This window comes from Tenrec ecaudatus, chromosome 5 (genome assembly GCF_050624435.1).
Source record: "Tenrec ecaudatus isolate mTenEca1 chromosome 5, mTenEca1.hap1, whole genome shotgun sequence".
In the NCBI taxonomy this organism is placed as follows: domain Eukaryota; kingdom Metazoa; phylum Chordata; class Mammalia; order Afrosoricida; family Tenrecidae; genus Tenrec; species Tenrec ecaudatus.
In genome coordinates this window covers 141,218,060-141,240,823 of record NC_134534.1, presented here as the reverse complement: position 1 = coordinate 141,240,823, position 22,764 = coordinate 141,218,060, and the positions used below count along the sequence as shown (strand labels likewise).

At 46.7% G+C, this 22,764-nt stretch overlaps 1 protein-coding gene across 5 annotated transcripts in view; it reads left to right on the top strand.

Moving 5' to 3' along the window:
• PTPRG (protein tyrosine phosphatase receptor type G) overlaps positions 1 to 22,764 on the top strand; it is a 755,578-nt gene that overhangs the window by 593,734 nt on the left and 139,080 nt on the right. For all 5 annotated transcript variants that reach the window (XM_075549956.1, XM_075549955.1, XM_075549953.1 and 2 more), the window contains exon 7: positions 12,943 to 13,100. In XM_075549956.1, coding sequence (XP_075406071.1) covers positions 12,943 to 13,100 — 158 coding nt within the window. The remainder of the gene's footprint in view (positions 1 to 12,942; positions 13,101 to 22,764) is intronic.

Here is a 22,764-nt window from a genome sequence, read left to right as displayed (position 1 = left end):
AATTGGCTCTCGTTTGTTATGGATCCAGGGAGGCCAGATGCTTATCCCGAGTGCTTTTGATCTCCGAATCTTCTACAGGCAGCCACGCTTCAGTGTATTTCCCCCCCTTCCTGCATGTGGGCTGGTCAGCCGTGCTACCACAGATGGAAGAGATTCCCATGCCTTTTCTTAGCCTAAGTCAGGAAATGGGATGCTGAGCGACTTCCATTTTATCACTAATAGTCTTGTGAACAATGGTATTCACACATAAAAAGACTTCAAAAGCCATTCCTTTTGAATTTGAGGCCCGGTCCCCATTTGGCCTGCCTGCCTCTTTGTCAATATTATATCATTTGAGCAGGATTATGGGAGGTCAGGGACATGCTTTTTCCTGGTTGTTTCCATGGGAGGTGGACAGTAAGGATGGTGTAAATGGATCCCCTGTAAACGTGCTTGCTGAATTCTCGGGGCTCTTGGGATAACTGGCTTGCCCTCCTTCTGGGAGCCACTTGGGGTAGGAGGTATTGTTCTGGAGTAGCTAAGATCATAGCCTCTGGATTTGAATTCCACCCCAGCTTTTGAGGAGTTCAGTGCCTTGGACCTGCCTTGTGGCTCGGCTTTCTCCACTGTGAAATAAAGTCATTACAGACCCATAGGCTTGCAGTCGATCCTCCTCATCATGACCCCATGGGTGTCTGTTGTTATTGTTGTTAGGTGCCTTCCGGTCTAGTTTGACTCAAAGCAAACCCACATAACCGCATAGAACTTATACCGCAGGGTTGATTTTTGGGGAGGCTGGAATCTCGATTGGGTTGCTGGGTCGGCATTGACCCAATGGCAGTAAGTTTGCGTTTGATCATCTTCCCCTCCCCCCCATTCAAGATTATTATTATTTTTTATCATCTCTAAAGGAGCAGACCACCAGGTTAGCTCTCCTGTGCAGCTGCTTGGTAGGTTTGAACTGCCAACTCTTTGGTTTGCAGTAGAGTGCTGCCTAAGGCCCTGTTGGATTGTCTTGAGGCTTCAGTGACTCTGGTGTGTAGGAAGTACCCGGTCTCAGCTCTTACTGTCGTCTCCATCCTACAGGTCCTTATCCTGCTCGACTAGCCGGTAAGACCAAAAGGGATGCTGCACAGACAAGGAGCAGCACGGTATCTCATGGTCAAAATACGGGCTCCCTGGGCTGGGGACGCCTGGGTCTTTTATCCCCTTAGATATCTGGGGTTCCGACTTTTACCTGACCCTCCACGCCTTCTAACCTCTGTCCATACACAGGCCCAACTTCTAAGTCGTGTTCGCTTGGGTGCTCTCTAGGTGCACCTGGGCTTGTGGTGGGGGACGGTGGATCAGATAGTATATTCCTTTCTGGGGATTCTTGGGTCTGGGACACTGGACTGTGCAGGGGACTGTACCTGCTCTCGGCCCTGGTTCAGGCTTCAAGGGGCCTGGAGGGTTTATTTGCAGAGGGACCTTGAGCTGGAATGCTGGTGTTGAGAATGCTGGGCAAGATGGAGGAATGGTCAGAGAAGGGTGGGTGGCAGAATCATAGCAAGCGAGGAATAGTAATAAGGTGGTGGGCTGTCATTCATGGCCACCAGCATTGTTATTTGTTGACTAGAGTTAAGTACAGAGATGAGAAAAAAGGAAGCAGTTATGGACCTCTGAGTTTTGCCCCCACTCCCGCCTCTGGTCATTGAACTAGGATCTCGGTTGATTCACTTCATTGAACCATACCTAGCACCCCATACCAAACTAAAAGGCAGTGATGACGATGATGGTGGTAGTGGCATAGATGAAGCCTCGTGGCCTGTTCCCTTGAAATCGGAGAACAAGAGAGCAGGTGAAATGAAGCAGGAGCAATCGGTCACTCATTAAGCCCCAGCTGGGGACCTAACACTGCCGGGATGTTGTGTGCATGACGCCTCGTCAGATCTTGGCTGTAACGCTGTGACACAAGACTTCTTAGTTCCATTTCACAGGTGGGTAGACCAAGGTTCGGCAAGGGCGGCTAGTTGTCCTACCTTCTGCAGCGGAGATGAGGTTTGAATGCGGTTGTATTGGTCTCTGAAGTGCATCATCCTTCCACTTTGCTGGGCCAGTATCTATTTTGAACATCTACTAGTTGCCTGCTGGTTGTGTAAGGCGCCTCTGTTCCTCCTCCTTGGTTTAGGTCATTTACTGAAGGTCAGAAGGCCGGTGAATGAGCGCATGAGCGCGTGTGCCTGGCAGCTACGTTGGAGCCAGAGAGGGCAGGAGTGGAGCAGTGCTGTGATACTCCTGGTTTCTGTCACTCTTATGACTCCAGATAACTTAGATGTCATGTCTCTGCCCTCTTTGTGGTTTCTCTCTTTTGGAGATAGCAATGTCAACATACATTTCATTCTAACATCACCCCCTAAATCAAAATGCCGTATTTGGTTAACTGAAACCACAAAGAAAGTCAAAAAGACTTGATGTCTTCCAACCGGAGGGGAGATGGCTGTTCTGTGACCTTGGACACCTCCTCAGTCCTTGAACAGTGGAATCTGATTCATGGGGTTGGCTTTCTGCTTCTCAAGCTGCCTCTGCTCGGTGCTCACAATAGCGTTAATCAGTCACACCGTGGCCTGGGCCTTTGGCCTGGGCATGTATCTACTTTTCACTGGAGAGAGAGTTTCCAAGGCGAACAATAAGCTTTATACCTCTCCTTCCTGGTGTGGCTGCGTCCACACAAATGATATTGTTTGTTGTCAACCTTTTAAATACCGTGCAAGGCTCAGACCTCAACCAGTAGCCAGTGTAGATCTCATTGAGATGTAGCTGAAGATCCTAGTAGCGAACCCAGAACAGAACCATGCAGGAAGTGTTCCAGAAGAGCCTGTTCAAAGACCCTGGGGTGGGACTTTTTCTTACTGTGACCACGAGGCAGCACAGAAGACTGTGTGGGTGGCTGTGTCTTAGACTCCACAGGTGGAATCAGCTGAAAAGGCTGTAGGGACTAGCATGGCCCGTGGACCAGCAACATCAGTAGCATAATTGCACCTGGAGACCCTCCAAGCCACCCCAAACCTGTGGGTTCAGAATCTGCATCTTAACAAATTCCCGAGCAGGGGGTTGTACACTGTATAACTTGAGCAGCATTGTTGCCATCCAGGCTCCTCTGTTCGGAGGGACTGAACGGCCACTTTCCCCTGTCAGCCCGCATCCTGCCCCAGCTCAAACAGAAAGCCATTCCTTTGTTATTTCCAGATTTTTTTCCCTGAGGACTTTACAATCCAGTGTAATCCTTTGCTTGTTGATATATGGGTCCATCTGCTATGTGTATATGTAGCCTCTGAATGTGTGCTTGTGTGTGTAAAACCTGAGAGTAGTGCAGAACTTCTCCTAAGCCTAACAATTGGCTGTTTGAACCCACGCAGAGGCTCCCAGGAAGAATCTGCTTCCAGAATGTCACACCCTTGAAAACCGACAGAGCAGTCGCCAGGAATCAGAATCTACAGTAGTTGGTCTACGTTGTGCTTGATCATGATGATGATGATGATGATTGTGTGGGTTTTATATCCGACCCAGGTCTTGTCTGTATGTTGACTGCTCATCATGGTTTTTTTTTATACGTAAAGGGCTTTCTTTTTCCCTATATAATCAAAGCATTGACAATATTAGGTTATTAACACACTGAAAAAGCACAATCAGATGATTATCATCTAATGTTTTAATGATCACATTTTTAATCCAATTATGAATGTTTGAATCTTTCAAATTTTCTTTAATTAAAAATTACCTCCTGGCACCGCTATCAGACATATGAAATTGAAGAGAATTGAGCCCAATATAATTTAATGTTGAAAGGAAACTGCTAGGAGAGCTGGCTGCTTTGGGTGTAATGGGTGACCGTGACTTTCCAACACTCAGAAAAAATTTGCTAATTGATAAGAAGAATTTAATCATCTTCAGATAGACTCCGTTTGCATTCAAATAAGGTATTTCTTTTTTTAAATAAACCTCCCCTAGCCGATTATTCATATTGTCGTTCAAAAAGCTTAAAAAATGAAAGACGGAGTTGGGTGAAATGTCGACTACTTAATACAGTGTGTATTTAATATAAAAGTCATGCATTATTCATTTTTGAAATTTGAATAACTTTGAATTTAGCATCCCTGTTCCTCATCTTTTTCTTTGATGAACAATTAATTATTAAAATATAATATTGTCTGCATACAGCGCCCAGGATCTTGAAAGTGGAACATGAGATTCATTCCTTTTCAATTCTTTTATCTAGTAATGCACAGTACCTGCTGATTGTAGTATAACGGAGTGAGTGGCGGTATAAGTAGACTGTTTCACATATTTCTCTAAACCAGTTAAGTGGCTAGGGTGGGAATGTTTTGAATTCAGATGGCTAATTAGGAGAAAGTTGCAGACAGAATATTCTGATCAGGATATGTATGGAGTTCCACTGGCCTTCGCAACAAGATTTATTTAACAAGCATTTATAAAGGGCTGGGTTCTCCTCGAGCTGTAATTCATGGAATGCCCAGAAACTGCCCCTTGGTCAGAGCTCTGTCCTTGGATGGATGAGGAAGCAATTACAGAGAAGCTAGTCACTTCTCGGAGATCATACACCAAGTTCTAGGTTTCAGACCCGCGGGCTGTGGCTTCTCTCATTGTTAATGGGCTCAGCTAGGGACCTAAAGGGTGGGGATGTAGATGACCTGGAAGCACCTTGGAATAAAGGCCTGGAAGTATGCATTCCAAAAGCCAGCCATTGAAAACTGTGCAACACAGTTCCAGTCAGGCACATTTGAGGTCACGGCTAGCCACACACCACATTACAGCAGCTGGTTGTATGGGTGCTTGATTTAAAGAGGTTGATTTAATGGAGGAGTTTGAAGTTTTCAGTGGCAAAGAGCACTCTTCTTCCCAGGGACTAGACTAAGAAAGTGTCTAGTCTTCGATACAGTCATTCGAGTTACTTGTTGCTTAACCAGGCCTTGGCCTTGTGCTGGACATAGCGGGCTATTATTGCTAGATGGGTTTCCAAATGAGAAGGAAGCATTTGGGGGTGTCTCTCTTGTCATTTGTATACTGCCTATCGGGCAGAGCAGGAAATGGAATTTTCAGAAAGATCCGTGTAAACTGACTTTCATTCTGAACTCATAAAGCCCCAGGGAGGAAAAACAAGTCAAGAGCTAATTCTCTAATGTATTATGCACAACAGAAAGTAATATTAATGTGAGAGCCAGCAGAACAGGTAGCATGTCCCTTCCCTCCCACCTCGAAGACTAAGTCTATCCTGCCATCTATTTTTGTATGGCCCTTGAGCTAAGGCTTGTCTTGACATGTCAACCCCGATTAACCTCAGAGTTACCCTCTCCCCTCAACAATAAAGACTTTTTCCTCTCATTCAGACCCAAACTTGCCACCATCTAGTTAATTCCGACTCGGAAAGAGCCAATGGGACAGGGCAGAACTGCCCTCGTGAGTTTCCGAGACACACTATTGATGGTAGTTTCAAACTGCTGACCTTGCAGTTCGCAGCCTAACTCGAACCACTACACCACCAGGGCTCTTTGGGTCTCATTAGTTGACCTACATTATTTAAAAAACAATACTTGGGTACCATTATCATATGATGAATTCCATGGATAAAATGGTTGTAGAAATTCACGTGTTACCTAAAAACCTATAAAAATACCTTAGACTGCCTCTTGACCTGGAAAGCCTTAAGTTTTTACCCTCTTGGCCTTTACTGAGCCCAATTGCTAATTCCAAAGCTGCCTGGAGCTCAGCTAAGCTTTCTCCCAGCCAAATACTTTTAAAAAGCCAGACACTGTACTAAGCCTTTTTAGTAGGCTGCATGGTGACAGCACACTTGAGAAGTAAAGATTCCTCTTATCCCTCATGTTACACGTGATGAAGTGGCTCACAGAAGTTGTAGTTTGTCTGAAGTCACACAGCTTTGAAGTATCACTTGGTTCTAGAGCAGTGGTTCGCAACCTGTGGGTCAGACCCCGATGGGGATGGAAGGACCCTTTCCCAGGGGTCGCCTAAGACCATCGGAAAACAGAACTGTAACAAAATCACAGTGATGAAGTAGCAAGGAAAATAGTTATGGTTGGGGGGTCACCACAACATGAGGAATTGTATTGAAGGGCCACGGCAGGAGGAAGGTTGAGAACCACTGCTCTAGAGTCGAGAAAAGGCTGATGTTAAAGAGGAAGGTCCAGAATATGTCCAGGTTCTCGTGGTCTCCAGAGTTTCTGGAGCGAGGGAGCCCGCGTGAACCCCTGTGACGACCATTGCCCTGCGATAACCTTTGAAACTCACATTGAAAATATTCCCTGACATCACCTTCCAGTGGAACTCTAGTTTAGGTTAACTGATAAAGAGTCCCTGCCTCCAGGGACGTATCCATTGGGGATCCAATTGACAGCAACTCGCAAGATGAGTGAGGGTGCTGGAGCCAGTGAGTCATGTTCGCGAGGGCAGAGAACTCAGAGGAGAGTGGGGATGGCTGCAAAGCTCAGAGACACATGACCAGCGTTGCTGAATTGTACGTGCAGAAACCACAATCATTAAAACGAAAAAGTGTCAGACAATCCGTGGAGTATATTCCGTCACCACCGTGAACTGAACAACCTCACTTCCCCCATGGGTTTGCAGAGGTCAACACAACGACTTTTCATTTTGCTAATTTTTAAAATGTTTATAAAAACATTTAAAATGTTTAATAATGAAACTCCATATACATTGTGTTTCCAATAAAAATAATTAAAGTAAACAAACATACTAAAGAAGTAGCAATAGATTTCACAGCCTGTGCTAGGGTTTAGGAAAGAGAACCCTGACTCTTTCCTAAGCAGTGGTGGTGGTGGTGTGGGTGGCATATTAGGCTGCTAACCACCAAGTCAGCAGTTCAAACCCACCATAGCACTGCAGAAAACAGATGAGGCTTTCTACTTCTGTAAACAGTGGCAGGCTCAGAACCCCCGGGGTGGGGTAGAACCCTGTCCCATAGGGTCATTATGAGTTAGAATTGGCTCTGATGTGAGTTTGGGGTATATTTCTCAGGATAGTGGTAGATCAGACGGTCAGACAGAATGCCTGCCCGTAAGACACTCCTCTTACCAATTAACACAGAAACAAGCATCCAAGTAGAAATCAAGAAAGAAGGTTGGCTGGAAGAAGCACATGACTAGACATTGGTGGTTTTAAAGAAGAAGAATAAAAATAATTCAGATAAGAATGAAAGCAGCTATCACCTGTGGAAAACAGCCCCTCCCCCTTTTCTTTTGGATTGACTTATTTCATCTCTGCCCCAGACGAGCTGGTCTTGTGGATAGTAAGTATTAAATCACTCTCATAACTCTGGGGTGGTGGACTTGGGATTTGAACCCAAGCAGGCTACGTATCTTCCCTCTTGACCCTGTCATGTGGAAGCAGATGCCAGTGGAACTAGGATAAGCTTCCACTTGAACAGCGCTCCAGGTGTGTTGCAGAGTCCTCAGGTAGCTGGACTAGTAGCCAGAAAGTTGGCCTGGAGACTGTTTCGGAAAAACCACAGCCTGAGAACCCTCTGGGGTCACCACTGGTCAGAATTCATCCATCCCAAGTGGCTTCTTTGAAGAACGCAGCCCATTCATGCCTCTGCCTTCCCTGTGAGAGTTTGACTTTGGGTCTGCGCCTCTGTCTGGGCTTCCATGCCCTCAGCCCTAAAATGAAAGAATTGGATTAAGTTGGTGGTTGTCTGAGTGAAACCTCAGACATGTCCTTGGTTCCCAGACTCGGCATTAAACCAGCAGGGCTGTGCTGTTTAGCTGTTTGGGTTACTGGGCTCTGGGTTGAGATTTAATTTGAGAGAAGATTTCTTTGGTTTCCAGTGTCTGTGAACTAGGACTTGCTAATGCCCATTCCAGGTCTCAGAGTCCTGGTATCTGACGCCAGTGACCTTGGTGGGTCTGCCTCTGTCTGCCTCACGAGCTCCACCTGCCCTCTCCTGGTGGAATTGCACTCTTTAGCCTATTGAAGGGCAAATCCTACGTGGCACAAAAGACCACAGCCACTGGACACCCTGGGGAGCACAGTTCTGCTTTGAAACACAGCCTCCGCAAGTTGGAATCAGAGGCACCTGGTTTGGCTTGGTTTGTAATCAATTACAGCCAGAGCCTGAGGGCATTAGGTTGGTCAAAGGACAGAGAACCCCTTTATGCACTTTCGACATTGCTCACTCCGACATGCGCCCCTGCTGAACCCACGAGCTCACAAGGACTTACTTCCAAGTCCCGAGCCTGGTGTGCCAACATTCTGTTTGAAATCTCCACCCTTCACGTCAGGGAAGGGCAACTGTCCCTGCCTCACCTTCCTGTGTTCTTCAAAGGTGCGGTGTCTTCCTGGAGTCAGTGCTTGAGACGGGGGCTTTGCGGTCGCAGGCTGGTGGGGATTGCCCTGTCCTTTACCTTAGGCACACGGCAAGCTTGCCTGCCATGCTAATATCGGATCAAACCTGCCTGTGAAAATCCTGCAGAGATTCTGGCCGGTGTGTACTGCTCACCGAGGCAGACATGTAGGTGTGTGTGGTGGGGGTGGTGGTGCAGATTTTCTGCCAAGCCCCAGACGCACCCTTTATCACTGCCTCCTGGGTGTTGGCTACTAGCACAATCCAGGAAGCAGAGAGGCAGCGAGCAAAGGCCAGCACAGTCCCTCCTCCTTGCCAAGCCAGCCTGCGCCAATCATGTCTGCACAGGAGGCCCCCGCCATTAGGCTGCTGGTCACAGGCACAAATGAATACCCAGGTTTGCCAGTGGGCAAAGGGGCACTTGTGGTATTCCCAGCCTGTTTCCCTGCAGTAACTGCTTTTATCACGGCGATATCGAACCCTATGATTTGAAAGATTGATACATTTTCCTGTTAACACTTCATTATTGCTTTTTAAAAGCTGATTTGAAAACCTACCTAACCATCAGTCTGGGTTTGCCGGACTCATGAGGATCTGGGGCTCCTTTGCTATCCGCTCGTGGTTTTGGGCTTTGTTGTTTCTTTGGTTTTAGCCCCTCTGTGCCTCAGTTTCCAGTTTTGTAGAATGGGGGCATTGGAAGTACATACAGGAGTAAGTCTGAGAGGATGGCTGCAGAATGGCGGAAACCTTTATTGAACGAGCTTATCAACATTAGATATTTGGCTACCTAATCACCATCTTTTTTGCTTTTATCTAATTTTATTTAATCTATAACCTATATGCCAATTGTCCCAATAGCATTTTTTTTAACTTTCTATTTTCTTCTTTCAGTCCAGGATCTCCCCCAGAATCAGGTATTTCATTTAGATTGTATGCCCTTTCTGTTGGAATCCACTCGACAGCCATGAACAATGTGAACAAACTGAAAAAGTCCGTCAACCAAAGACAGGGTTTCCATTGCGCTCACTCTTCTCTAGAGAATTCTGCGCCCTTTGGTTTATACCACATCAAAGCGCAAGCATCTCCCACTATGTCCCTGTTCAATGTTCGTTGAGTCCTGGCAACAGAAAACCAGTTTAGGGATGTAGGGTGCACGGGGTAAGGTGCCTCAATGAAGTTTTTGTCAGCGAGCCCTTGCTACCCTGGAAGAACTGGCAGTTACACTGTTGGGATGGGGGACACATTGCTCAGCACAATGTTCCTGGCTTTTTTTTCTCACAGATGCACTTTTCCGTTTTCTTCAAAATTCTTCCGAAGAAATCTCACGATCTTCTTTTGTCCTTCAAGAGAATCTATCAAGAGTACCCCTTGGAGATCCCCAAAACCAGTCACCGTAGTAATCTCCTGAGCTGACCTCTCTGCCTTAAATTCGGGTAGCCTGGCACATCCCTTTGGAGAAGCTGCGGTTGTGTCTCGGCCTCTTTTGTTTTTGGTTTGTTGTGCTTTTTTGAAGGCGTCTCGGCTAGAGCGTGGCACGTGTATCACGGAGAGAACGAGTCTGCAGTCGTCCACCGGCGATGTGCAACATCTCAGTGTGTGTGAGATGCAGGCGTGCGTATAGGCGACCTGAAACCTCAGAGCAACACATTTTGGTACAGTGCTTCTTTACTGGCCTAGGGATTCCGTCCGAGAGGCTGTGAGTCAGACAGCACTCTGATGGCTCAGGATGTTAGGAGGCTGCTGCCTTCCTCTCCTGGGGGCTGCTGTCAGGAAGCCTAACTGGTGGTGGAAAACAGCAGGAATGATTCTTGGAGTTTAGTGTTCTGAACTACGGCAGAACTGGGGCAAAGGTTCTCTCTGAAGGCCTTAGGGAAAAGCTTCTCCTCTTCACTCCCCAATGCCCCCCCTCACATGCACACCTCACCCCCCACCTCACCTCACCCACCCCCACCCCCCCACACTCAGCTTCTGCTAGCGCCGGGAGTTCCTTGGCTTGTGTCAGCATCACTTTGGTTTCTGTCTTCCTCTGCACATGACCCTCTCTCTTCCTGCTGTGAATGTCTTCAACTGCCTTTCTCTTCTTATAAGAAAGAGAGACTAGCCCATCCTACTCATGTTAACTAAATCGGCAAAGGTTTTCCCTCCCTCACAAGGCTCACATTCACGGTTTCTGGGATTCGGGACTTGACCCTATCTTTTTCAAGGTCATAAACCAGCCCATAAGCTCTGCAGGCTAGAATCAGTCTAGATGTGGTTTGATATCTCAGTTCTATCAATTGGAGATGATAATAGGATCGACTTCAGGGGGGCTATTGTAATTTTAAAATAAATTAACCCTTTATAAAACTCAGCACCTGGCCTACCACATAAAAGCCTTTGAGTCTATTCCGTTTCATTGGGACCCTTTGGGGGGCAGAACCGCTCCTCGGGGTTTCCAAAGCTGGGATCTCTGCAGACACAGAGTGCTAGATCTTGCTCTTGCAGTGCGTCAACTGCCAACTTGAAGGGCTGTTTGTTGGGCACATGGGCATGTATAGTACATGTATTTAAATGCTTGTAACACGTGAAGACTGGTAATAGCAGTGGACACATGCACACACGCTGTCTTTGAGGGAGTTCCATCTCACAGTGACCCTATAGGACAAGGTAGAACAGCCCCTGGGCTTCTGAGGTTGCATTCTTGACGAGAGCACAAAGCCACATCTTTCTCCCAAGTAGCAGCTAGTGGTTTCGAACTTGTGACCTTTCGAACTGCTGACCTTGTGGTTAGCCTAACATGTGACCCCTGCCCCACCAGGTGCTCAATACATGGTGCCGTAATCAACTAATCCTTATCAAAAGGATGCTTGAGCTTTTGATTCTTCTAGGGTAGACTGTATCAATTGAGACTTTGAATTCTCCCTGGTTGCATAGAGCTCTTGGGTCTGGAGACACACACTAGTCCAAATGCCTACACCGGCTCTTCTGCCTGAAAGATAGACGAAGAGGGAGGATATACAGGCCTTGGGGAGAATATTTGGGTTCGCATAAGTGTACCCATGAAATACCCTGGGCCCCCCAGAAATGCCCCAGAGCCAGGGTGGAGGAGAGATATTAGCAGGATTATAACAGCCATCTTACATCCCTCCGAGTTAGACCCAGGGAGAGTCTCCTGCAGAGCTATGTACTGATGAGAACCGTCTCTGACGGGAAGGGTGATCTCGTTCTCCCGACGCGGAATATGGTATGACAGTGTCCTTAATCATCCCTGCCTTGGGGCCTTGGCCCGTGCTGTTCCCACTGCCTCTTGGACCACTCCCTTCCTTTTGCACCTAGCAAACTGCAGCTTCAGTCAGGGGCAGGCAGGCTCTGGGGCTGAGGAACCTGGATTATCTTCTAGCTGTGTGATGTTGGGCCGGGCCTCGCCCAGTACCACTTTGTGACTTTTACATGGAGTTATTGTTCTGTGAAGATCCTCTTAAGTTCAAAGTTTTACCTTGGGCGGACACCCTAGGTTTCTTTGATTTGCATTGACCTTGGGTGGAACCTTAATGAAATATACCAACATTGGAGCTGCATGTTATTGTTTGCTTCGAGATTTCCTGTCATGTCGCTCTTCCCTTTGTGTCACACTGATAATGCCTCCATGGATGTTCCGGTGACATAAGCCTTCTCAAGGAAAGCTCCAGAAAGTCAAGCCAAGGTCTATGAAAGCACAAATCGTCATAGCTCAAAGGTGGACATGGTCCACATATCCATCACCAGAGGAAAGGATGGATAAACAAAATGCGCTGCCTGTACACTTAGTGGACTATTCACGTGCCATAAGGAGAACTGAAATCCTAATACTTGCTCCTACATCGATGAACCTTGAAAGCATTCTGCTGGATGATAGGAGGCACATTGCAGGGTACATAGATGTGGGGATCTTCAAAAAGTTTGGGGGGAAATGGAATTCAAAGATAGTGGACATTTTCCACCAACTTTGAGGTCCCTTCCTATTGTCTGGTCCCACTTGTGTGGACTATAGAGGATGCAGTTACATGGGGGCTGAGGTTGGTCAGCGGTAGCTGGAGATGGGTGGGATGGGGGTCTGTTGCTTGGGGGGGCACAGCATGTCTGTTCTATGAGCTGGAATCGTTTGGACGCAGTTGTGATGATCGTACAACATGTGGAGCGTCATTGGCATCCCTGAATTATACACATTAAAAAATGGTAGAAATGGCAAATCCTTGGTTACACATATTTTCATCCCTCAGAAATAGAAACCCAAGCCTTTTTCCCTTCCTGTTGGACTGGTCACAGCCTTTGCTCTGCCACTGTTTTGTTTGCTTCCTGCAGGGGTCAGGTGGCGCACCAAAGGGGGGCGGTACGGTGATGTGGTCCAGTGCTGCTCACCAGGCAAGCCCTTCTCCGGGAAATGCAGCGCCCTGGCCGTGTCCTCAGAACATACCCTGAGAAACGCCGCTGTTTTCTGCCACTCTCCCACCGCCAAATGTTAGAGCTTTCGCAGGATGTAAACAAACAGAAGGCTTGTGATATGCTACCAGCTTCGTCTGCAGCGTGGTGCGACTGCTAACTGCTCTTCCTCTCCTTCTTTCCCCAAACAGAGAAGGAGACCTTTCTGGATCCGTTTGTCCTCCGCGACCTCCTGCCTGCATCCCTGGGCAGCTACTACCGGTACACGGGCTCCCTGACCACCCCACCGTGTAGTGAAATCGTGGAGTGGATAGTCTTCCGGAGGCCGGTCCCCATCTCCTACCACCAGGTAGGTATTAAACCCCAAATGGGACTCATGGATGAACTCGTTCATGCCAATATATGCCTGGACAGCACTCAAAGATTCCATGATGGATTTTTTTTTAATTCTTTCATTCTCGCATCCAGCAGACGTGTTTGTAACCCAAGAATTGTAAAATATAGATCATGCTTTCTCATTCCGAATCAGCTGACTTGTTGACAAGAATTACACTTGTGAGATTGGAGAATGTTTAACTTTTTGATCTTGAGGAAATCCATCATTGCTATCTGTGTTAGTTCGTGGTAGACTAGAGAAACAAATTCATATGTGTATAAGAAAGAGCCTTATATACAAGAGCAATTGAATATTGAGAAAACATCCCAGTCCAGTCCAGATCAAATTCATAAGTCTGATATTATCCCATATGTCCATTAGCAATCTATAAAGTCTTCAGACTCACGAAACACATGCAATGACACCGAATGCAGGAAGATCACAGGCCAGTGGGTACAAAGTCTTGTGGATCCAGTGGTGGTAGAAACATCTCAGCCCTGGCAGGGGTATCCATGTGGCTCCTCCAGTTCCCAGGGCATGGGGTCTGTCAGCGTAGTGCCATGTGTCTTCTCAGTAGAGCTTCTCTCAGGGAGTGAGCCTGAGTCTTGTCAGTAGAGAGTCTCCACAGGAATGAGGAGAGAGTATGTCTCTCCCGCCTCCAAGGAGGAATACAGAAGTTCACAGAATCCTCAGAAGAAGGCCACGCCCACACAGAGGCCTCATTGGCTATGACCTGATTGACAGAGTAGACTCCACCCCTTCACTCTTAATCCCATGAAGTCCCAAATTGACACCAGATTCTGAAACTATTACACTATCATCCATGAAAGGAACATTGGTGATGCAGTGGTTAAGCATCGGCCACGTGGCAGTCAGCTTCCATAAAGATTACAGTGTAGAGGACAGTTCTACTTAATCCTGTAAAGGTCACTCTGACTCTGAATTAAGTTGGTATCAGTGGGCTTGATCTGGGGCTTTGGAATCGTTGTCCTTGGGTGGCATAAATGGTTACTGTGCTCAGCTGCTAACCTAAAGTTAGGATGGCTGAAACCGCCAGACTTACCTCCGAAGGCATGGTCAGCTCCTCCTGTAGAACCAGCCACTGGGGACCCTGTGGAGCTCGGTTCTGCTCTGAAACACAATGGGATTGTGGGCTTGGCTTGACCAGTTTCATGATGATGATACCTCGTTTCTAGCTCTCTACATGTGTTTTCCATCTCATCCACATGAGCACCCGTCTCATGAGGAATGCCCCTTGCTCTCCATTTTACAAAGAAGACGTAGAAGCACTGACGTGAAATAACGTGTCCAAGGTCACACCACTGATTACCAAGCCATGGTGCCTGGACCCAAAGATTACGCTCTTAGCCGCTAAACCCTGACAGAGTCCAGAAAAGAAAGTGATTCGTGTGCACAAAGCCACGACGTGAAAAATACCGCTGATTACAAACTCTGTGTGTGTGCCAAGCACTGTGCTACGCATATTACGAATGTCAGTCTCATCCGGGGCAAAGCAATGTCGAGAGGTCAGTATTTTGCTGCCCTTGCACTCATAAGGACATTGCAGGGTAGGGAGTTAGGTAACATTGCCCAGAGGCTCGTGGTTAAGAATGGTGATGTCAGAAACCCCAAACCTGGCTTGTCTACTTCCAAAACCTATGTTGTTGACCACTATGTGGAATTGCTCCCCTCTCATTGTGGCCTGGGCAGATTTCAGGGGAAGGCAGGATTTAAGCTGAGCAGTTAACCGTGGCTACAGAGTAAATGGAGATGAGGTTGGGAGCAATGGCAGGAGGAGAAGCCGCCCAGAGGGTAAAGAGGCCTTCACTTCTCTCCATGAAGAATAAATATTGGAAGGGGAAAACCCTTAGTTGGTAGTTTAAAATACATCGTCTGCATATGGAGGAAGAAGGAGACTATATCTTATGTATGATTCTGGAGAAGGAGTGCTGATAGCTTAGTGAGTTACATGTTAGGTTGCTAATCACAATGTCAGCAGTTCAAACCCACCAGGCACTCCTTGGGAGAAAGACAGGATTTTGACTCCTATCAAGATTTACAGAACCCCCGGGGCCAGCTCTGTCCTACAGGCTCACTGCGAGTCAGAATCAATTTGATGAGAGTGAGTTTGGGTGTTGATTTGTTTGTTTGGTTTGGTTTGGTTTGGTTTTCTGATCCTAGAAAATAGACCCAGGAACAATGGGTAAGGTTTATAAGAAAGTGGGTTTACACTATTAACTAAGTTGGTCTAAGAATGTAAGATCCCTGTTAATGCCTTTCATAGAAACATCCTACAGAGCTTGACAGCTAATGGTAGAGATATTGTAGAGGAAAGGGTAGGGATTTGGGAATTATGTAATTATATTATTAAAATCATTAAAAATACAAGCAACAAGATTATGAACCCAGCTGCTTTGGGATAGCCCAAAGATTTTCCTAATGAGAGCAAAGGGTCCAGAATAGGGGGTGGGGGGAGGAGAATTGGATGGTGTCTTGCTGAGACCTTATTTGGATTTAAGTAACAGAAGCTCGAGGAGCAGTGTTATTTCGCAGGAGTGTTAGTAGGGACATCCTGAGATGAAGCCAGTTGAGTCTCCTTATAACCATGGCTAGAATTAAAGTGTGAGGAGTATACTCCCCCCTCGGTCTCTCAGGGGCCAGGTGGTGCCTTAATCTTGGGAGTTTCTGCCTTGACTTGGCAATTCTGTACATTTTCAAAATTCTGTCCCTTCCTCCCACACTATTTTCTCCTTACTGCCTGGTCTAATATGGTTGCTCTCCTGCTGCTTGATCTTTCAACTCAAGGGCCCACTACCCACTGACAACAGTCTTAAGTCAGGACAGGCTACGAAATTAAAGAGCCTGGATCTGAATAGACATTGGTCAATGAATTGATCGACCTTGAGACATGAGTCCACTGTTGATTAAATTAGCTGAGGAGTGTCACCCTCTAGGGGTGCGTAGGGCAGAGCCTCTGGAAGGAGCCATGAGAACTTGAGGCAGTTTATTCCATTAACAGAGTTAAGGTGACACAGGGCTAAGTAGCTAGTTTGATTTGGCTTCCCCCTGTTGATGAGCGTTTTACTTGGATTTTGTTTGTTGTTCTTAGGTGTGTTTTTTGTTTTAATTTTTCCTTTTCATTTCCACGTTGACAAAAAACAAAGGGCTAGCAATTTGACTTTCATATTCTTTCTGAATAAGATCTATCAGCTGTCAAGGAAATAATAAATATGAAATGAGTGTTCTTCCTAATGATGAAGCCAGCATTGTTTTATTAAAGTAAAATAAAATTACAGTCTAAATATTTATATCCTTTGGATTGGGGCGTGGGGGTGGGCAGGACTTTTAACAGGGGTCCTTTTGTCAACTCAGGAAAGCACCTTTTATCCCCCCTCAAAGACTGAAAGGCTCAAGATAATGAATTTAGGAAGTGCCCATGTGACCGCAGTTTTGCAGGATGTCTTGTGAGGGAGGAGAAACAAGGGAGGGCTGCTGGTTAACTGGAGAGCAGGACAAACCCTTGGCACGCACCGTTTTATTGTCGCTTCGAGTGATGAGTGGAGCCAAACCTGAGGCAGAGTCTTAGGCCTGGGTGTCCTGTCAAGCCCTGTCTGTGTGGAACGGTTTCCCATCTGGTAACAGGGCTCTCAGAAAAAAGTGCTTTGTTAACATCCACGTCCAGTTCCGTCCACTCCCTGCCTCCCGTCTTCCTCGAGAAAGCAATAATGGAAGCACTTTCTCCGTGACTTCCAAGATCTGACTCCTCTGTAGGTCGTGTTGGAAATCGTGAAACAGTAAATTAATCAGATTGGCTTGCCTGTGTCTTGACCATAAGCTATCATCACGCAATCCTCTTCTCAGGAACTGCTTTGTAGGCACCCCACTTTTCTCCTCCGGGGGAACCGGCGCACTTTCATGTGGTCAGTCTGTGTGCTCGCAGTACAGAGGTCGGAGCTGTGTCAGCCTGCTTTAAGGAAAACATTAGCCCTCGAAGTATTAGCGCGTCAGGCCTCCCCACGCGGACCCTGCCAACATTCCTTCCGAAGGGAGCATTTTCCAAAGGCGACCAGCCAATTCGGAAATGCCAAGTAATCAGGAATGTCAAGTCTGCTTCTATCAGAAAGAAACCCTGCCAGGTCGTCCATTCCCTTGCTTTTCCAAGGGCGGTTTCCTCTCCTCTCTCTCCTTGTCCCGCATGGGTGCCTGCACACCACAACGCAACAGTGGGATGTGCATTTATTTGAAGGCGTCCAGAATAAATAGCCACCATTCCTGTGTGTGTGCGTGTGTGTGTGTGTGTGTGTCTCTGTCTGTCTACTTGGACATTCACACCAGTCCTGTACCTACTAGTGAACTCTGCCTCTGGTTTACTTCTCAATGGCGGTACAAAGCCTGTGCTGCTGATATGCTAATATGTTGACCTGGCGGGCCAGTAGTCAGTTGTATGGACCCATTGAACACCAACTGCAAACAGGAGGCTCAAATCCACCCAGGAGCGAGCTCATCCAGCCGAGATGGCGGCACTGTCGGGCCCGGTATGGGAGGTCAGGGGAATCGGGTTAGCGCATTGACAGCGATGCCTACAGGGCTGTGTGTCCATGGTCAGCCAGAGATGACGGTCTTCTCTGAGCTCAGTGAACTACGACTGGTTTTAGTCTAGAACCGTGGTCCTCAGATGATGGCTTTTTGGCCATTGGTGATAATGTCAATACTCCCTTTGTAGTAAGTTTAAAATATAACACAGGTAGTAACTTTTCCCTCTTAAAGGTAATTTCAATGCTTACCGAGGCTATACCAAGAGGACAATCAATGAAATCTGAGTAAGTCTTATCTCTTGGATGATAGGTGTGTGTGTGTGTGTGTGTGTGTGTGTGTGTGTGTGTGTTTCTCTCTTTCTTCCTGGCACCACCTGGGAGTAAATAGGAAAGTTTATCTGCGTGGCCTTTTGTAACCACAGTCAGCTGTCACAGAAGAGCAGTAACTAAGGGCAGATACTCTGGTGCTGGGTTCTAGTCCTTGGCCAAATCACTCAGCACTCTACTCCTCCATGCCTCCATGTTCTCATCTGTAAAATGGGAGAGACAGTGGGATCCAGCTCCTGGAGACATTGTGAAGATGAACTAGTGTGCTGTGTTTTAAAGCCTACACAACTTCTGGACACCACAGGAAACACGCCGTGCACATTGGGCAGTGGGTTTGTTGCTGCAGTTAAATGATGGCCAAGCCTCTGTGGCAGCATTGTCGGGCAGAAAGCAAGCCACAGGCTTCATGGCAGATTGCCTTGCTGTTGTTCGGTGCCACCAAGCCAGTTCTGACTCGTAGCGACCGTGGTGTGCCACAGAAGGATGTTTCGATGGGTCCTGTGCCATCCTCACAATTGTTGCTATGGTTGAGCCCTTTATTGCAGCCACTGTGTCGATCCATCACAAAAAGAAATCAACCTTACTAATATGTCATATATGTACGTACTATATTAACAATGTTATCATTCTAACACATGGGACTTGGACCTGCCAGGAGGAAAAAACCACACACACACAAACACAAATCCAACAAATTAGACCTATTCAGATTTCAGATAACTAACTAGATAAGTTCATCTCCAGGTGACAACAGCGCCAATTGCGAAGTTTCTCTTCCAATACTATATAATGGTCAATGCACGTGAAGAAAGAAGGCCTTTTATTTTATTTTTTTCAATCATTTTATTGGGGGCTCAAACAGCTTTTACCACAATCCATTCATACATCCATTGTGCCAAGCACATTTGTACATTTGTTGCCATCATCATTCTCAAAACATTATCTTTCTACTTGAGCCTTTGGTATCAGCTACTCATTTTTTTCCCTCCACCCCTCCCTCCCTCATGAACCCTTGATAATTTATAAATTATTGTTTTTTCATTTCTTACACTGACCGATGTCACCCACTTTTCTGTTGTCAGTCCCCCTGGGAGAGGGTTATATGTAGATCATTGTGATCAGTTTCCCCCATTCCCCCCCACCTTCTTCTTCCCCTCCTGGTATCACTTCTTTCATTATTGGTCCTGAGGGGTTTATCTGTCCTGAGTTCCCTGTTTCCAGCTTTATCTGTACCCATGTACATATTCTGATCTAGCTGGATTTGTAAGGTACAGTTGGGCTTCTGATAGTGGGTGGGAGGAAGCATTAAAGAACTAGAGGAAAGTTATGTTTCACTGGTACTATACTGCACCCTGACTGGCATGTCTCTTCCTTGCGACCCATCTGTAAGGGGATGTCCAATTGTGTACATATGGGCTTTGAGTCTCCACTCCACACTCTCCCTTGTTCACATTTATATGATATTTTGTTCTGGGTCTTTGATAGCTGATACCTGATCCCATCGACACCTCATGATCACATAGGCCAATGTGCTTCTTCCATGTGGACTCTGTTGCTTCTCAGCTAGATGGCTGTTTGCTTATTTCCAAGCCTTTAAGACCCCAGATGCTATATCTTTTGATAGCCAAGCACCATCAGCTTTCTTCACATTTGTTCATGTACCCATTTTGCCTTCAGCGATCATGTCGGGAAGATGAGCATCACAGAATGCCAGGTTATTAGAAGAAAGTGTTCTTGCATTGAGGGAGTACTGGAGTGGAGGCCCCATGTCCGCCTGCTACCTTTATACTTAACATATAAATATATGTACATAGATCTATTTTCCTATCCTTATATATAAATATATTTACATACATATATGAAGAGAGCCTTTTAAATATATAAAGATGCCATTATTAATCCTAAACATCAATATATTTGTTAATCACCACTCAATCCTGTTCTTTCTATTGAGAATCTTTCTTAATCATCTTCCCTCCCCCAAAGAATGTCAGGAGCTACACGGAAACATGGCCCTGCAGTTGACTAGCTATTGCAATGTTTTGCTTTTGCAGCTTTAGTTCAATAAGTAAAACTTTGGATGTTCCAGGCTATTGGGAATTTAATATTCCATCATGTCTGTCCTGTTTCATGATGAGGCGACACAGCAGGGCCTGACTGGTCGTCCCACAAATGTTTGGGCAAGCTGAAGTGTCTCTGTGACCTTAGACATGACCACTCATTTCCTAATGCTTCCCCTGGAGACGCTTATTGTGGTTCTAATGGGCTCCCGTTTCATTTCATTGCTATTATGTATCCATCCTTTCAAAAAGTGTGCATCTCTGCCTCGTGATGGTTCATAATCATCTTATTTTTGGTTTTCTCACCCTCCCCCCCGTCAGCATCAATGGGTCTGTCCCTCCCCAGCTTGTGATGAGCTTGTTCACTGCACACGAATGACATGAGGAGATTGTAGCCTTCCTTTGATTCCATCCAAGAGATTAAAAACTAATTATTCTCTGTTATATTTTTTTAATAAAATACTAAGTTGAGATCATTCGTGTACGCTTCCAGCCCACACATTTGCAATTCAAGGTTAAAACTGCTCTTGAGGCGGCACCGGTTCCCGTGCAATTACAACTCCCCAAGCAGGGATAAAAGGAAGAAATGTTGTAGACGCTCACTTCAAAAGGTAAAAAGTCAATTTAATATTATAGAAATACAACCTTTCATTTATTTTTACTCCATGATAAAGACTTCATGGGTGGTGTCATAGGAAAGATCAATCTGAGTGTATTTCTGACTGGCTCTGGAAGAAGACCAGGTGGACAGAAGCCAGGCCTCTCGGGGCAGCGGGAGGGGTGGGGGTGGCGTGCCCTTTTGCGCTTGCCATCCTGGCCTCGCTTCCCAGTTCTTCCCAGGTAGGGCCGTCAGCATCTTCTTCCCAGAATGCAGAAGAGGACGGAGAGTCGTCTGCCCCAGGACGCTGGTGTCCTGTCTGGAACGGCCTTGGGGTCAACTAACGGACACTGTTTAGGAGCATCAACCCCACAGCTAGTCCTCCTCTGCAGGGTCAACATTTCATCCCCTAATGCCGGCGCCCCGCGTCACTAGCCACAGGCTTCAAATGGCAGAGAGTGTGCAAAATCGAGTCACGCGCACCTGGCTGTCCAATCTTCATGTCACCTCTTGGATCCTCTGTGACCTTGGACAACTCACTTCGTGACTCTAAACCCAGTTTCTCCGTCAGTCAAGTGCACGACTGTTTCTTCGTCAGTCAAGTACATGAATTTTAAGAATCCCAAACTCGGTGGTTGCTGTGAGGAGCAGAGAGCTCCGAGCCTGTGCCGTCGTGGTTGGTTGGTGCCCTGGAGCCTCTGACTGCTAGGACGGCAGAGCAGAACTGTGCCAGGGCTTCGGTTCCTGGGCCTTTACCTGACAGGGTCACGGGGTGCCTTCCCCCCACCAACCTTTCCCTCGGCACCTGAAGGGGGTCTGTTGCCCCCCCACCGTCTGATTATGGACCAGTACCATCCATGATCAGAAACTCGTTACCTGCTGAGGTGAATATACCTTAGTGTTATTGATGATGTCACTGAAATGTTAGTTTTTCCAGCTGAGGAGGCCCAAAGCACAGTAGCATTGTGAAACGCCTCACGAAGCTGCCAGCACAGAATGGGCTTGATGACTGGAAGGCGGCAAGTGGGGAAGAAGTTGGGGACACAGATATACCATCTTACCCTGTTATACTTCCGGTACCATCCTGGTGACCACATTCCTCATAAACTCATAGTATTTGCAGCATTGATACTTAATGGACACTCACCCCGTGCCAGAAAACATTCCAAACACTTTACGTCGAGTTAGGTGATTAATTTTCTATAAGTTATCTGTGGGTAGTCACGGTGTGCCCTCCATCGGATGCTTGAGGAAACGGAAAGGTTCAATAAGGTGCCCAGGCGTGCACGTTTAGCAAATACAGTTGAAAAACAGAATTTGAGCCCAGGCAGTGAAAGTCAGAACTTTGAGATCGGAGATTTAGGTACAGGCCAGATCTTAGGAGACCACAGTGAGAGAGATAGTGTGTGTTAAACGGGGTTGAGACACGATCCTATTCATGTTTTTAAAAGTCCCCCCGTGTGTTAAATCTTAAAGAGAGCAGCATATTAACCACCACACATAGGGCTCAGTCAGAAGCCTAAAAACAGATGAAGCACAATTTTGGCCACGTAGCTTCCTCTGCGGCTACAGTGCTGTGTCATGCTGTACAATCCTGAGAGGGTAGCGGGGAGCCTTCTCATTGCATCCTTTGGAATGAAACCCAGCAGAGATCCAGATGGTGGTCAGGTCTGCCTTCTGCGATTGTGGTTTCAAGACAAGGATGAGACCAAGGACAGCCTGACCCAGCTGTGTAGTGATGTGTTCTGACCCAGCTCACAAGCCAGAGCGGAAAATTGCCCTTCCCTTGTCAAACCCAGGAGTGTGGAGGTTTCCACTCAGTGGCCAGGCCGTCATCTCCTGCCACTTATCAAAGAGACAGACCACTGGCAACTTTTACTGGGTGAAGAGACAGAACGGGGTCTTAGTGAGTGCGGCGAGCCTACCACAGGACATTTGATGAGTCTGTCAGCCTTTGCCTCTTCATCCTCTCTTGTTTGGCTGTCAAGCAATGCTATGATTGAGTTGACAATATAATATGGTTCGGTCATCAGCTCACTCTCAGAACTATCACTTCCTTCCTGCGAAATTTTTAGGCAAGTTGACTTAATGACAAGGAAGCAGCCGAGCTTTTAAGC